This window comes from Nanorana parkeri, unplaced genomic scaffold (assembly GCF_000935625.1).
Source record: "Nanorana parkeri isolate BGI_ZX_2015 unplaced genomic scaffold, ASM93562v1 scaffold544, whole genome shotgun sequence".
NCBI lineage: Eukaryota > Metazoa > Chordata > Amphibia > Anura > Dicroglossidae > Nanorana > Nanorana parkeri.
The window spans coordinates 710,774-726,667 of record NW_017306812.1 but is presented as its reverse complement, the minus strand read 5'-3'; the positions used below and the strand labels follow the sequence as shown (position 1 = coordinate 726,667).

Below are 15,894 nucleotides of genomic sequence, written 5' to 3'. Positions count from 1 at the left end.
AACGCTGAATCCAAGACAAATGTTTCCTCTTATATGTCTACAATGTTATTTCATTCTGTTCATTTCTATTTTAATAGAGTTACGGTCCCACAAGAGAGACGTGTGATTTATTATTAATATACAGGATTTATATAGCACCAACAGTTTCCAACTGGAGCGTGTAGCTGCATGCAGCAGCCTCCTCCCATAGCGGGAGGTATAGGTGGCTGCACACAAGTACACACCCCAACTGTCCCTCCCAGGAGCAGGTCTCTGCATGGGCGTGCATGCCATACACATGTTTATGCCCATGTGAATGAACCCTAACCCTGAATATGAAGGACGCATGAGGGCGGATAGACTGAGGTTATGACCGCTTGCAAAGTGGGCAATTAGCTGCAGCCAAAACCGCCATCCCTGGAGGCAAACTGTCCGTGTTTAGAGCCGGTTAGAGCCGGTTACAATGGAAACCCCCCTCACATCACATCAGAGTCACCCTTTTACATCAGAGTCCCTCTATTTACATCAGAAACCCCCTTTTACATCAGGACTCCCCCTCGTTACATCAGACCCCCACTTCACAAGAGAGTCCCCCTTTTTGTTACATTAGAGTCCCTCTCTTTACATCCGAGCCCCCCTCTTTTACATCCAAAGCCCCCTTCACATACATCAGAGTCCTCCTTTCTCACATCAGAGGCCAAACCCTAACCCTATATTTCGGGGCACCCCCAAAGGAGCCAGAAGGCGCCCTGTTTGAGAAAGGCCCTTCTGCTATTCCAGAGATGAGAATAAGATGGAATCAGCTATTAAGAGTCATAAGAAGAAACTGTTACTTTGTATTTTGTTTCCTTTCGCCTCCAGAAAACAAGGACGAGCTAACAAAGGGCGGTTTATAGGTCTTACCTGAAGGAGGGCATGAGGGGCGATTTCAACCACCACTGCGTTTGCGGGGATGCTCTGTAACCCTTCTTGGAATAAGACCGGACTCACTAAATTATTCACATGGTACTCTGCCGACGAGAACTGCGCCAGATCGCTCCGCCAATGAGATTCAGAGATGGAGGTGCTGACCCAGCGGTGGGAGCGTCGCTTGGGCACAGGGATGACCTAAAACACACGAGAGGGATCAACGCTCTGCAATGAACACAATGGGATCCCCATGCAGTAAAATCTATCCGAGGTTCTCTTAGCAGAAGAAGAATCTAGAAGAATCTAGACGAGGAGACTTACTTTCTTAAGAGCGTTGAGAAGCGATGGGGCGATGGACGCCATGTAATAGGAGTGAAAGGCCACTCCGGCGCTCTGCACCTCCTTTGCAAACACACCGTCCTTCTTCAGTTTCACAACAAAGTCTCTCACCGAGTCCTGTAACACAGAAATTTACGGAACCCGTTAAAGTGGGATGGTCATTCTAACAGTTCCAGCACTGCCCCTGACAATGGCTTCATCTGCTTTTTTCTGCAGAAGGATGGCCCCATCTTTGTTTGGGCATCCTCCGGGGTCAACATCTACTTCCTGGACTAGGATGCCGGATCAAAGATGACTTTAAGAGAATGCGGCAATATACTTGCACTTTATAGACGAGATGATAATGGATGGTTTATGATCGGCCTACAGAAAACAGAGCCATTACCTGGGGGCCGGATATGGTGACGGTGTCCTCGGAATTATGGCAAGCAGGTACCACTCCCTTCGGGCACTGAATTTTACATTCCTTCCAAGTCAAACCTGCCGAGAGCAAATAAAAGCCATGATGCAATGTTTACCTGCCTGGTAAGATTCAACAATGGGGGTGCAGCAGAATATTCTTCAAACAAGCCTAATTATTTCCTAACAGTAGTAAAGGTGATGAAAGGTGAAACGATTGAAATGCAGCGCTGAATGAAATAGCTGCAGATGGGCGGGGGGGGGGCTGTCACACTTTGGCATCCTCGCCTTGGGTACCAGAGGACCTAGTACCATCACTGGCTACATTTATTTCTTCACTGTATCTGTGGAGGGAGCCATGGTTGTCACCCAGGCTGAACTTCAAACATGTCTGCCTTTGTTATCATTATTGACACATTGAAAGACCGGTAAGCTGCAATTCATTACATTTTTGTTAATGAATTTAGATATATTTTATTGTCATTGGCTAGAAGTAGTTAGCCGCATTCAACTGGAATTCATTTGTAATTTTATGGGCACCTACTACTAGCTATACCATGACTAGGTCCAGCTAAATGTGACCAACTACTACTAGCTATATCATGACCAGGTCCAGTTGAATGTGACCAACTACTACTAGCTATACCATAACCCGGTCCAGTTGAATGTGACCAACTACTACTAGCTATACTATGACCAGGTCCAGCTAAATGTGACCCAACTACTACTAGCTATACCATGACCGGGTCCAGTTGAATGTGACCAACTACTACTAGTTATATCATGACCAGGTTCTGTTGAATGTGACCCAATTACTACTAGCTATACCATAACCAGGTCCAGTTGAATGTGACCAAACTACTCCTAGCTATATCATGACTGGGTCCAGTTGAATGTGACCAACTACTACTAGTTATATCATGACCAGGTCCAACTAAATGTGACCAACTACTACTAGCTATACTATGACCAGGTCCAACTAAATGTGACCAACTACTGCTAGCTATACCATGACCAGGTCCAACTAAATGTGACCAACTTCTACTAGCTATACTATGACCAGGTCCAGTCAAATGTTACCAACTACTATTAGCTATACCATGACCTGGATAAATGAGAATATTTACAGACATTGATGTATATGGTTTTAGAATGGGGTTTAAAAAAAAAAAACCTCATAGGGGTCTATTTATAAATAATTTGCAAAGCCATTCACCCTGCAGATCTGTGAATGTTCATTCTGCGCAAATAGAGGCAAAAACGAACATCCTTAGTAAATTTTGTTTTTTTTAGGTTTAATGTAATGTAATACTGCAGTATGACCACTAGACTAGATGAAGCTGAGGAACATAGGAAATAAACACTTTTTTATATGTTCCTTAGCGCTACCTAGTGCCCATAATGTTGTATTACATTACATTCAAGCTTAAAAAGAAAATATACTAAGAACGTTCCTTTTTGCAAAGAACAACCGTTCACAGAGATTGGCAAGGCCAATTGCTCTGCGAATTGTTTATAAATAGACCCCATATAGTTCTAATGGTCAGGTGTCCACAAACATTTGCCCATATGGATAAGCTGTGCATCCGAGCTTTAAAATCATTAAACAGTGGCCAACACTTATCCCTTAAACTGAGATGTGCCTGGTAACAACCAAGTCACCCCTGACAAGTATTCCCCATAAAGCAGCTGCCAACCAATTAATAAAGTACCAAAAAAAACAAAACAAAGAGTGAAAATGAATATCTATAAAGAAAACTAAAAAACATGTTAAGTAAGTCAAGAATTTCAGTCTCCAGACATCAATGTGACTCACCAACAGCTGCCATTCCACCCGGCGGCAGCTTGGCTTCTTTAATACATCTACCCCGCCAGTAAGCAGCAAGAATGGCTTCTCCATGAGTGAGCGAGTTATCTGCATAGCCACACGCCAATTCTCCCACAGAGTGTCCGACTATTCCACTGGGCTCCAGTTTCATGGCTTTCAGCATGTCGATCTGAGCAATCTGCAAGGGAGATGGAACTGTCTGAGAAGGATTGCACTGGTGGCCAAAGATCACCATCACCGGGAATCCACGGGAAATAACTTTGTTTTGGGCATTACCTTACCTGAATGGCTGCAAGACCAACAAAAGCATGCACGGTGTCCTCAAAGGTGCTGTCATCAGCATTTAGGAGGAGCTTTGATACCTTCAGTCCAGTTCCTTTCAGGGCTTCATCAGACCTCAAAATAGACTCCCGAAACATGTCCAGGTTCATAAGGCTATGGCCCATCCCTTTCCATTGTGTTCCCATTCCTGTAAGCAAATCATTTCAAAAGCAAAATGTGGTCAAGGTAACTATAGACTCATGTATATACATATACACCAATAAAACATAACATTCTGACCACTGAGTGAATAACATTGATTATCTGGTTACAATGGCACCTGGAAGTGGGGGGGGGGATACATTAGGCAGCAACTAAACATTTTGTCCCTGAAGTTGATGTGTTGGAAGCAGAAAAAATGGGCAAGCGTAAGGATTTGAGGGGCTTTGACAAGGGCCAAATTGTAATGTTTAGACAAGTGGGTCAGAGCAACTCCAAAACTGCAGCTCTTGTGGGATGTTGCCGGTCTGCAGTGGTCAGGACCGACCAAACGTGGTCCAAGGAAGGAAAACCGGTGAACCGGCAATAGGATCATCAGTGGCCAAGGCTCATTTATGCACGTGGAGTGTAGTCCGATCCAATAGAAGAGCTACTGTAGCTCAAATTGCTGTAAATGTAATGCGGTTTCTGATAGAAAGGTGTCTGAACACGCAGCGCAGTTTGCTGCATATGGGGCTGCATAGTCGCAGACAAGTCAGGGTGCCCATGCTGACCTGTATCCACCACCAAGAGCACCTACAATGGGCATGTGAGCATCAGAACTGGACCATGGAGCAATGGAAGAAGGTGGCCGGTCTGATGAATCACATTTCCTTTTACATTAGTTAGATGGCTGGGTGCGTGTGTGTCGTTTACCTGGGGAAGGGATGGCACCAGGATGCTCTATGTGAATAAGGAAAGCCGGGCAGAGGCAGTGTGATGCTTTGGGCAATCTTCTGCTGGAAAACCTTGGGTCCTGCCATTCATGTGGATGTTACTTTGACACATACCACCTTCACCTTCATGGAAACGGCATTCTCTGATGGCAGTGGCCTCTTTCAGCAAGATAATGCCCCCTGCCACATTGCAAACATGGTGAAAGAATGGTTAGAGGAACACAACAAGGAGTTCCAGGTGTTGAGTTGGCCTCCAAATTCACCAGATCTCAATCCAATCAAGTATTTGTGGGATGTGCTGTAAAAACAAGTCTGACCCATGGAGGCCGCACCTTGCAACTTACAGGACTTAAAGAATCTGCTACTGACGGCTTGGTGCCAGATACCACAATATACCTTGAGAGGTCTAGTGGTGTCCATGCCTCGATAGGCAGAGACTTGTTCTAAGCTGGCCATGCATGGCTTGAATTTTGGCTGAATTTGAAGCAGGAATTGGGGGGGGTGAATACTGGGAGGCTATGACAGGTGTTCTCTTGTAGATACCATAAGAAAAACTCGAGGATGGAAGTGAGAAGGATCTACATTTCTACCCAATTACTATCAAGCATTATAGATCTTGGTCTGTTCCTCAAAATGAGCATCAACATCTACAATGAAGGAATTTTTCTTCCATTACCTGAACATATGTACCAAAGAGGTCTCCCAGCTGCCTGGGACTGTTGGATTTCTTTCACATCACTCTCAGTTCCGACAAGTGTGTAACCCCGATATGGCATGGCGGAGGTTGGGATCCCAGAAATATCGTTGAACAGGTTCATCAGTGTGACATTGGAGGCGAGGTTCCTGCTCTTCTCTATAAGATGCTCAACTGCTTCCTGCGTCCTCCCGCACACCTGCACCAGGCGGGGCAGAGGCAGAGACGCTTCGGTAGAGGATAGTTTCTTCTCGTTGGGCCTCAGGATCACATGAACATTGGAGCCACCAAAGCCAAATGAGTTGATGCCAACAATGCCGCCTTTGACTGGGATGGGCTCGGACACTACTTGGATTCTGCCATCTTGCAAAGCAGGGATGTCTGGGTTCGGGTTCTTGTAGTGAAGATTAGGAGCCCACACTCCGTGCTCCAGGGACAGAATGACCTATGGAAATATAGAATGGAAGACTTCTTAAATGTCTCACAAATATGGTGGTATAATGTCGGCATTCGAGGCCTCTCCTCTCAACATCTACCAAGGCTGAGAGGGCCTCATTCGCTCTCCTGCCAAGACCTCAGTAAATTAAACAATGCGGAAACACAATACATTATATATATAAAGCTGTATACTGAATGTCTTACCTTTGCCAGTGCAGCAAGACCAGAGGCAGGTTCCGGGTGACCCATATTGGATTTGGTGGATCCTATTAGTAACGGCTCTCTTTCTGATTTGCAGAAGACGCCGACGATTCCATTTACTTCCTGGGGGTCCCCAACCTGCGGATGACGACATTGTGCAATGAGTTCATATCCAGTCTCCTAATTTGATTTTGCAGTTACAATTTTTTTCCCCACTTATTATTATACAGTATTTATATAGCTCCAACAGTTTGCGCAGCGCTTTACAATATAAGGAAGACATTACAATTACAATAAAAGTCAAGACAAGATGGTTAGCAGGGTCCTGCCCCTGAGAGCTTACCATCTATCAAATACATTCTCTTTATTCGAAGTATTTGTTGTTGTTGCATGTGTCACCACTGGAGAGGTCTCCTGCCTTGGTGACAACTGTCACTGAAACAGAAGTTAGAAATCCCTCCTGCATGCCCGTTCACACCACTGCATTTATGTATGCTACAACGCAGGATCACAGCACGTTAAAAGCCTTTGGAAACTAGTTATCGTTATAATGTATGAAGTTCTTCACATCAGTGCATTGTGTTAGAGGGGAACGTGTTGAGTCTTTGAAAGATCCTGCTACATTATAGTCAATGGCAACACATGGAAAATGGACTTTAAATGCTCAGAAAATGCAAGATGCATTTTATTTAGATGCATTTTTCAAATCGCATGTCTATATGTTCCATGTGCCTGAGGGAATACATGCTGCTTGTCCGAACACAAAAAGGCACACTCTAATATTTCATTGGACCACCTTTAGCTTTGATTACGGCACACATTCGCCGTGGCATCGTTTCCATAAGCTTATGCAACGTCACAACATTTATCTCCATTCATTCAGAGTTGTATTATTTTTCAAGATCTTCCAGTGATGATGGGAGAGTGGGACCACTGCGTAAAGTCTTCTCCAGCACATCCCAAAGATTCTCAATGGGGTTAAGGTCTGGACTCTGTGGTGGCCAATCCATGTGTGACAATGCCTCATGCTCCCTGAACCACTCTTTCACATGAGCCCGATGCATCCTGGCATTGTCATCTTAGAATATGCCCAATGTGCCATCAGGGAAGAAAAGAAAAATCAATTGATAGAAAAATATGGTTATTCAGTATATTCAGTATATTAAGGTAGGCAGCAGACCTAATTTTTTGGGCCCATAACATTGCTGAACCTAGACCTATTATCCAATGGAAGGCTCCGACCTATTTGCTTGGCTAAATCCAGGTGGAGACTTTTTTTTGCTGACACATGGACATATTATTTAGTCAAGAAGCAACTATGCTCCATTGAGGTATGGGTTTCTATAATTGAATATATTTCTATTAAGGACGTATATAGTGCAGAACAATTCTGCAGTGTTATGTCCCTATAGACACATATAATAGGAGAAAGCCAATTACCTAATCAATGTTTTGTAGTTATTGGAGGTAACCTGTATAACTCACACACACACAGAGAATACACAAACCTCATACACATAGCGTCCCTGTCGGGAGTTGAACCAAAGATAAGATAAGAGTTCTCACCACTGAGCCCAATGTTCCTGTAACCCTCAGTGATGGTAGGTCATTACCTTAGTACCTGTACCATGGGCTTCCACATATTCCACCTCGTTGGTTGGGATTCCGGCCTCTTTATACAGGGAGTTCAGTAGCTGCTGTTGTACTTCTCCTGATGGGAAGGTCACCCCTGCCGGCAGAACACAGGAAAGAAGATGAAAATTTGCGAATTTAAACCAGCAGTCTGCCTTATTTTACAAAAGTAAAGCTGAGAAGAGTCAGTCCATTCAAAAAACATATTTCAAAGCCAACTTTAGCCAAAAGGGTTGGAAGCCCCTTTTCAGTGCTGTCTGTGTCTCCATTGGGAATATCTAGGTATAAATAGACAGACAGTTGCATAAAACACCAATAAACACACCCTCTGACGTCACAATGACGTCATAATCCCGCCAAAAAACATAGAAAGAAATGTGCACATTTCTTTCTATGTTTTTTGGCGGGATTGTGACGTCAGAGGGTGTGTTTATTGGTGTTTTATGCAACTGTCTGTCTATTTATACCTAGATGTGATCACTGTACAATTGTCAATGCTAAAGCCTGATGAAGGGACCCTGCGCGGTCCCGAAAGCGCTTGTTTGGTCATATGACAAAAAACTTCAATAAATGAAGCTTTTGCTATCTTAAAAGGACTGGTGTGCTGGTGACATTTCTACAATTTTGCTGACATTCGCGGCGCCATCCGCGGTCACTGCGAGCACCCCCCACTACAAGGGACATATCGGTAAGGAGTGCGACAAGGAGAGTACTCATCCATTGGGAATATTTCCCCTTATTTCCTGTACAGGTGACTCCTTGTGTCTCAGACCGAGGAAGACAGAAGTCTTTCTTATAGGGTTGGCAGAAGCTACATCTTCCATTTTGGAATGTTGCCGGTAGGAAGGCCATCCTGACATGTCTATAGCCAGCCACGCAGTTAACAATTTAATTGTACAATTTAATTATGAGCCACAGATATGTAGGGTGAGGATCTACCTAAACAGGCCATTTCATTCATTCCCAATCAGTTAGACCGACAGGCTGAAGGGGGTGGCCATAGCTGACCATGGAACGGGGCCCTGAAGCACAAGGGGTCCCAGCACTCACTGGCTACACAATGATTGGTGCGGGTAGTAACAGCATTTGCCAAACAAATTAGGATAAGCTTAAAGTGTAAACAAACCCTACTAATGGACTTTTCTTATTTGCTTCCTCTTGGTCTGTATGTACTGTTGGAAGCGTTTGGTTATATCTGCTCGATACGTGTAAAAAATACCTATTGATCCAGCCAAAGAGCTGATAGCTTCCTGTACTCTCTGCCTGTGCTGCACTCTTATCATTTACATTGTTCCCAGCTATCTTCTGTGATAGGTTGTTTAAAAACTACCCATGTCATTTTATTGTGGGTTGACATATGGAGCTCATCCACGTGAGAACAAAGGCACTCATCCTCTTTGATGGTACACACCTTGCTCTTTGTAGCCATCCGTATTGCTTCCAGCATTTAGTATCGTCGCATAAACCCGTTTTGCCATAGACCTCTTTGTGACCAGCACAGCACAAGCAGCTTCGGAGCGGCAATATCCATTTCCTTAAACAGAAAGAAAGAGTTGGGTGTGAGTGACATCAATTATAGCACGGCACAGCTATCTAATCCTACCGCACTTGGCATGTTCTCACTTGTACTTTTATAATCTAAGAGGAGCCTCTTTCCCTGGGAATTACATATATATTTAAAACATGACATTACTTAAAGAACTATAGTCCAAGTGGGAGGTGGAGATCTTAGGCTTGGTAGCCAAAGATGATGGTTTTATGTGTTTGAAGTGTTCACCTTTTGCACTGAGATTCATAAACTGTTTGTTATTATTGGTCCCTAGACTCTGAAATGCACAATATAGGCAAACGTTTTTGGATGCCTCGCCATCACACAAATATGAGCTTGTTGGCCATCCCTTTCAAAATCCATAGCCATTAATATACATTTTATCCATCCAGTGTGGCTATAACAACCTGCCACTCTTCTTGGAAGGCTCTCCACAAGATGTCTGGGGGATTCTGTGCCCACTGGATGAGAAGACCTGGCTCCCAATTGGTGATCCAATTATTTCCAAAGGTGTCCAGTAGGGTTGAGATCAGGGCTCTTTGCAGGAAACTACATGGTTATTGGCTTGATTTTACGCACCTATTAACAATGGGTGCAGCTGGGACACTGGAACTTATTAATTTGGATAGGTGTCCACATACTGTATGCTGTATGGGGTAATGTATCCATTCGCAACTTGAGTTTAACCTTTGATTCTACCCTCCCCATTGTTATCCTGATCATACAGAACGACCCGTAGTTGGCCGGCCCTCAGCCTTTATCCAGTCTAAATTGGATGATCTATCCCATATGTAAAAGTATATGACTAGTTTAACAAATTTGTTTCTAAGGAGCCCCTTGTTTTAGATTTACTTTGAATTGATGTAGAGCTGAAAATTTGGAATATGCTGTTTGAACTTCAGAAGTATCCATTGGTCACTATGTTGAGGATTATTGACCAGATCTTAATATGTGTTCTATACAAGTGCCACTGTTTACCTACCTGAGGCATCAAAAGACTTGCAGGTCCCATCGGGGCTCAACATCCCGAGTTTCATAAACTGAACTGACGTGTTGGGTTTCAATAACAGATTCACACCACCTACAATGGCTGCATCGCACTGCCCGTGGTAGATAGCCTTGTATGCATTTTCTAACGCCAATAAACTTGAGGAGCATGCTGTGTCTATGGCCAAACTGGGTCCTAAAAGAACACAAGCAAAGAGTATGTAGGCAAAATAAAACACCCTCCAGTAATGGCAAGCAGTATGTAGGCGCAACAAAGTTTACCCTTGAAGTCAAAGAAATAAGATATACGGTTGGCAAACATAGCACGTTGGCATCCTGTCATGCTGTACCCGAGCAGCTCTTCTGGATCACGACTGAAAGCTTCACCTGCTTCTGACCCACTGACGCCCACCCAGACTCCTGTTTTTGTACCACGTAGATCTGACGGATTAATTCCTAGAAGGAAGAAAATAGAAGGACATCAGAAGAAAGGAAAAGGAACGATACATATTCCTGTTGACAACTGCAACCAAACAGATCATTCCTTTCATTTCTATAGACGGACTTGGAAAGTAAAGTAAAATTTCAGTTGGTTGTTATGGGGAAACTTTTTATGGCTCAGTAAAGAATTACGCCATGTTTTGGGGTGAAGAATTTTTCCATGGAAGGTCAACAGTACCTGGCTGTTAGGATTGCAGTAGAAAGGGAATTATTACTCAGTAGCCTCCCTTTATATCTTTTAGCGTTAGAGTTGTTGCTCGCTAACATGATAGGAAATGTTACCTTGAACTTCTTCTTCCAGTTCCAGTGTGTGTTATGGACCTGTCCTGTTATATTCTCTGAATACACCTAACATTTATTTAATAGAGCTAGGATTTCCTAAAAGTATACCCAGCCATCTTAGTGAAAGTCATACTATACTAAGTGGTATACCACGTTGTAGTCTATAGTGCGCCCGCCCAAGTCTACCTTTGGTTACATGACCAACGTTTTCTCAATCTAATGATATATTTATGTTCATAATATCAGCTCTTTGTAGTATAGGATGGACGGGAATGAACTATGTTGTCACAGTATACAGTCCATTGTCAGAGGATGGCTAAGGTTGAGCAACAGAGGAGCTCAAACTATCCTACAGATGTGGGAGTTGCCATATTGCTTGGACATGATGGCATGATTATCAATGCAAAGTCCTTTAACTGCTCTTAGCCACTATGTCGGTTCAGCCCATACTCTCATCCTTCTTACCTCCATCTACTATGGCTTCATAAGAAACTTCTAAAAGTAAGCGGAGCTGTGGGTCCATGGTGTGAGCTTGCTTGGGGTGGACACCGAAGAACGAGGCATCAAATTTGTTGATTTCTTTAAGTTTCCCATTCCTGGCTGGCAATCCATAAAGACCTGAGGAAAATAAATAGAAGAATATGATGGAAGGGGACTTCTTTTGAACCCTAATACAACGCTAGTGACCTTAAACATTTGACAGGGCTATTCACAAAAGGATGAAGAGTTTGGAGAAGGCAGGAGAAGTGAACAATCTAGGACAAAATAGCCGATTCTCCAATTCAGGTCACTTTCCAGTTCAGCTATGTTGGCCTAGATTGTTCACTTCTCCTGCCTTCTCCAAACTCTTCATCCTTTTGTGAATAGCCCTGTAAGTATATGTATAGCCAAAACGTGTTCGTCATTTTTGTACTAGGGAAGGGTGGAAACCCCTGTCAGTTCATTTGTTTTGCTGCCTTTGTGCCATTGGGGAGATTTCCTTTCAGATCCAGTCCTAGAGACACAATAGGTATGAATTCATCTTTTAGAAAGTTGACACTGGAACATTGCCCACAACTCTTTTTCTGGTGACAACTCTAAAATGTAGGATTTCCCATTAATTTTTTGGTCTCAAGGACAATGGTCACAAGGAAAATAATGTGGGTAAGGTCAATCACCATACGACAAAAGTAGGATTATTTTGAAACTCTAAGTGGTAAGCAGCTTTCATTTCCTTTTATTACAGAGGAACTATAGTGTGTTTGATGTTTTTCAGATAAATACATGTGAAAGAGATCCACTGAAGAGGAACACCGCCCCTCTGTTTAGATTCTTTCTCTAATCTATTCTTACCAGTTTGGCTGGGTTACCCTTATTAGACATATTCACACACCCGGCGACCGTGAGCAGCTGCTGCAGGTATGTTCACCTCTAGAAGTCTGCACTTCATACATACCGCTCCCTTCCCCTCAGTGATAAGGTCACTTGAAATGAAATATCACTTACCTGGCTTCCACCTTCTGTCATCCTCTGTGATCATATCCACTCCTTGGATGAGGTTGTCCCAGAATTCCTGCAGATTGTCTGATTCTGGCAGCCTCCCAGCCATCCCAGCTATCACTATTTCCTCCATGGTCAGTCTGTGGACACCAAGAAGATATCAGCGTCAACTTTTGAAGTCAACAAGCACCAAACAAATAAATAAGACAGTAAAACTATTTTGCAAAGTTGGACGGAAGGCATGGTAAGCTTGATATACAGCACAGAGCCCTCATAGGCTAACAATCCAAAGTACTCGTGGGTGTGTGTTTAATGAACCTACAGAGAGTGTTGTAAGCAGCAATTTCACCCCTAACTCCTTCAGTATTCTTGATTGGATTTATAGGAGAGGGTGTGAGTTTCCTGATCCTACAGAAAGTCTTGTGACTCTTGTAGTCAACACTTTTACCCCTCCTGATGGGTAGCCATTAGAAAAATTAAGGGGAGGGGGGGTTGAAAGTGTTTGTTACAAGACTCTTGTAACCATGACAGTCCATTGGAGGCCAGGGACACTTGCCAACAATGCCATAGCCAACTGACCCTAATGAAAACATAGCGAGCAGAGACCTGTATAGTGTTACCTACTGATAAACACAGAGTGCTTTGGAGTGAAAGTGATGCTATCGATTGGCCAGCGCAATAGACTGAAATCCAAGATTCCTAAATACTCTTCTTCTATTCGTCGATTAACATTTACAAATATATGAAATGGTTCTCCTATTTGCTGTGAAATCACTTGTCACATATTGATCTATGTATTCTCCCATAGTAGGCAAACAGGGCCCACCCTTAGCTGGCTATGATGTCTTTTATAGCGCAACTGCAAAAAAAAAAAAAATCAAGGTAACTGGACATTGTGTTTTTCTTGACGACGTTTCCCTGATCATCCGACTAGCTTTCTCAATTCTCAATGTAGAAAGCTGGTCGGATGACCAGCGAAACATCTTCAAGAAAAATACAGCAAGTCCAGTTGCCGTGATTCATTTTTTACAGATATACCATGACCTGGATGAATGAGAATCTTCGCAGACTTTTATAGTGCAGTTACTGGACAGGATGTCAGCTCTGTGTGTAGAAAACCATCACTACAACTTATGAACATTATCTTTTGTGTCTTCCAGATTGACATTTTTCAAATTTCTCCTTGATTATTAGAAGGGGTACATTCACCATCACAAGATACAACTGGGTATTCTCCCTTTAATATCTAGACGGTTGCATCCTGTGAATTCTAGCAAGGTTAGAAGGGTTGTTGGGTGCAGTATACAAAGAAGCAATGATGGTGACTAGATATTTTGACACCGTAGTGTAATATGACAAGCAGGTATGAATTTAGGACTTGCAAGATACATAGAATGTGCGTGCAGAGTTTACCGGCATTGGAATTGTAAGAAATGCTTCTCCTCACTTCTCCCCACAAATACGATGAATTAAAAACCTCATCAGTTGGTAATATTTTCCCCCTGAATTAAAGTGACACTAAACTCAGGAGTTAAATCTTAAAAATACATTCAAGCACCTTAACTAGTAACAAAAATGTATCTTATTTGTGTATCACTCGGCTGTAGATCCTCAAATCATCTCTGAATTGGTGCTGACACTGTCCTTCCTTCTGGAGGGAGGCTACTTTTGTTCCCCATGGTCCCTGTGTGTGTGTTGTAGAGTAGTCAATACTCCACCTCGCCCCTTTGAGGGTCTACAATCTCACTACAAATTAGTAGGGATGCACCGATACAATTTTTTTGGTATCGAGTACGAGTATATTTTTTCTTTTGCCGGTGCCATTCTGCATTCATTGCTGTATAATTTTACACTTTCCTTTTCACTATATTGCACACCACACTATTTTATTCCACCGCTCCAAGCTTGCTCTTGTGATTGACTACAATCTCAATACAAACTAGTAGTCCATCACTGGAGCCATTTTTAATTTTTTTTTTTATTGTTTATCCGATTAATCGAACTTAATAATCGGCTAACTAATCGATTTTGAAAATAATCGTTAGCTGCAGCTCTATAAGGAAGCCAGGCACCGTGTAATGACTCGCCACCTGGTTTCCGGATTAGCCGGAAAGTCGGGTGCTGTGTAAAGACTCGCCACCCGGCTTCCAGATTACTCGCCACCTGGTTTCCGGATTAGCAGGGAAGCCGTCTCCATGCTTCTCATCACTAGGTGACGAGAAAGCATGGAGCCGGCTTTCTGTCCAATCAGGATGCCGTGTAGTGATTGGCCGGGAAGCCAGATCCATGCTCTCTCGTCACAAGGTGATGAGGGAGCATGAAGCCGGCTTCCCGGCCAATCAGAAAGCCGGACGCCGCATCATTACATGGTGCCCGGACAGGGTGTAATGACTCACTGCCTGGCTTCCTGATACCAGAAGCCCAAGTATCGGGTAGATATCAGAGCATTTGGGCGAGTACTCACCCAAATACTCGGCATCGGCACCGATACTAGAATCGGTATTGGTGCGTCCCTACAAGTTAGTAAACTAAACGTGACATTGTAGTCCATCCTGAGAGCGTTCTTGGAGCGGTGACTATTTTACAACACACACAGGGACCATGGGGAACAAAAGAGTCGCAAGACTCTCTATAGGTTCAGGAAACACACCTCCTTCTGCTCAGGGCTCAGTACATGAACCCATGTTGATCCCTTTATGCAGAATGTTGACTATGTTACAAATATGCATGCATGTGAATAATATAATATCAATATGATATCATATATACGATAAAAATAAACACAAAGGCCAATCTTAAGGTGCTTTTCTAAATGTTGATGCGATTGTTTACCGTCTGCCGAATGTGGCTGAGTCACCTCTCCTCTCTTAATCCCCTATTACCAGACTAAGCACCTAGTTTGACATAGAAACTTCACTAATCTTCTGCCAGCTAGAAGTCACATTGGGCCCTGGGCATGGAAAGCTTGTCTAGAGGAAATGTTCTTGTTACAACAACCAATCAGCTCCCAGCTGTCATCTTCCTAATACAGGTTAGAATGTTTTTAGGTTAGAAAAGAAGAATGTGGTTGGATGGTAGAAGCATCAGAAATGCTCTTCATCTGGTCAGGCTTTTTATTTTAACCTTAGCTGACTTGGACTGGTCAAGTTTTGAGAAGAGCCTTCGGTGGATCCAAAAACGTAAACCACGGCAACCGACTTCAGGCTACAAAAGAGTTTTCGTTCCGTCCTTTGGCAAACTGAATAAAATGGGTCTAACTCAAATTATCTACTACACCCTGAACATCATGGACATTTCCAAGGGTATGCTGACAACGTATGACAGCTGCACATTAGGTTATCAACCCAAAAGTTATTTTGAAGGCATCAACCCGACCCCAACAGCAATCCCATATTAAAGAGCAGAATGGCTCTTTGATGTGCTTAGTACAGTGGTTCTCAACCTGTGGGTCGGGACCCCCTCGGGGGTCGAATGACGATTT

General features: G+C 43.3%; 1 protein-coding gene across 1 annotated transcript in view; it reads right to left on the bottom strand.

Annotated features, from left to right (window-relative positions):
* The window catches only part of FASN (fatty acid synthase), a 43,890-nt gene extending 31,340 nt beyond the window's left edge, over positions 1–12,550 (bottom strand). The window contains exons 1-13 of the mRNA XM_018561789.1: positions 12,420–12,550; positions 11,400–11,552; positions 10,434–10,607; positions 10,147–10,347; positions 9,027–9,149; positions 7,597–7,712; positions 5,987–6,121; positions 5,327–5,789; positions 3,736–3,923; positions 3,443–3,632; positions 1,613–1,707; positions 1,210–1,344; positions 883–1,086 (exon numbers count right to left, since the gene is read on the bottom strand). Coding sequence (XP_018417291.1) covers positions 883–1,086; positions 1,210–1,344; positions 1,613–1,707; positions 3,443–3,632; positions 3,736–3,923; positions 5,327–5,789; positions 5,987–6,121; positions 7,597–7,712; positions 9,027–9,149; positions 10,147–10,347; positions 10,434–10,607; positions 11,400–11,552; positions 12,420–12,546 — 2,304 coding nt within the window. The 5' untranslated portion in view covers positions 12,547–12,550. The remainder of the gene's footprint in view (positions 1–882; positions 1,087–1,209; positions 1,345–1,612; positions 1,708–3,442; positions 3,633–3,735; positions 3,924–5,326; positions 5,790–5,986; positions 6,122–7,596; positions 7,713–9,026; positions 9,150–10,146; positions 10,348–10,433; positions 10,608–11,399; positions 11,553–12,419) is intronic.
* Between the last annotated feature and the right edge of the window lie 3,344 nt (positions 12,551–15,894).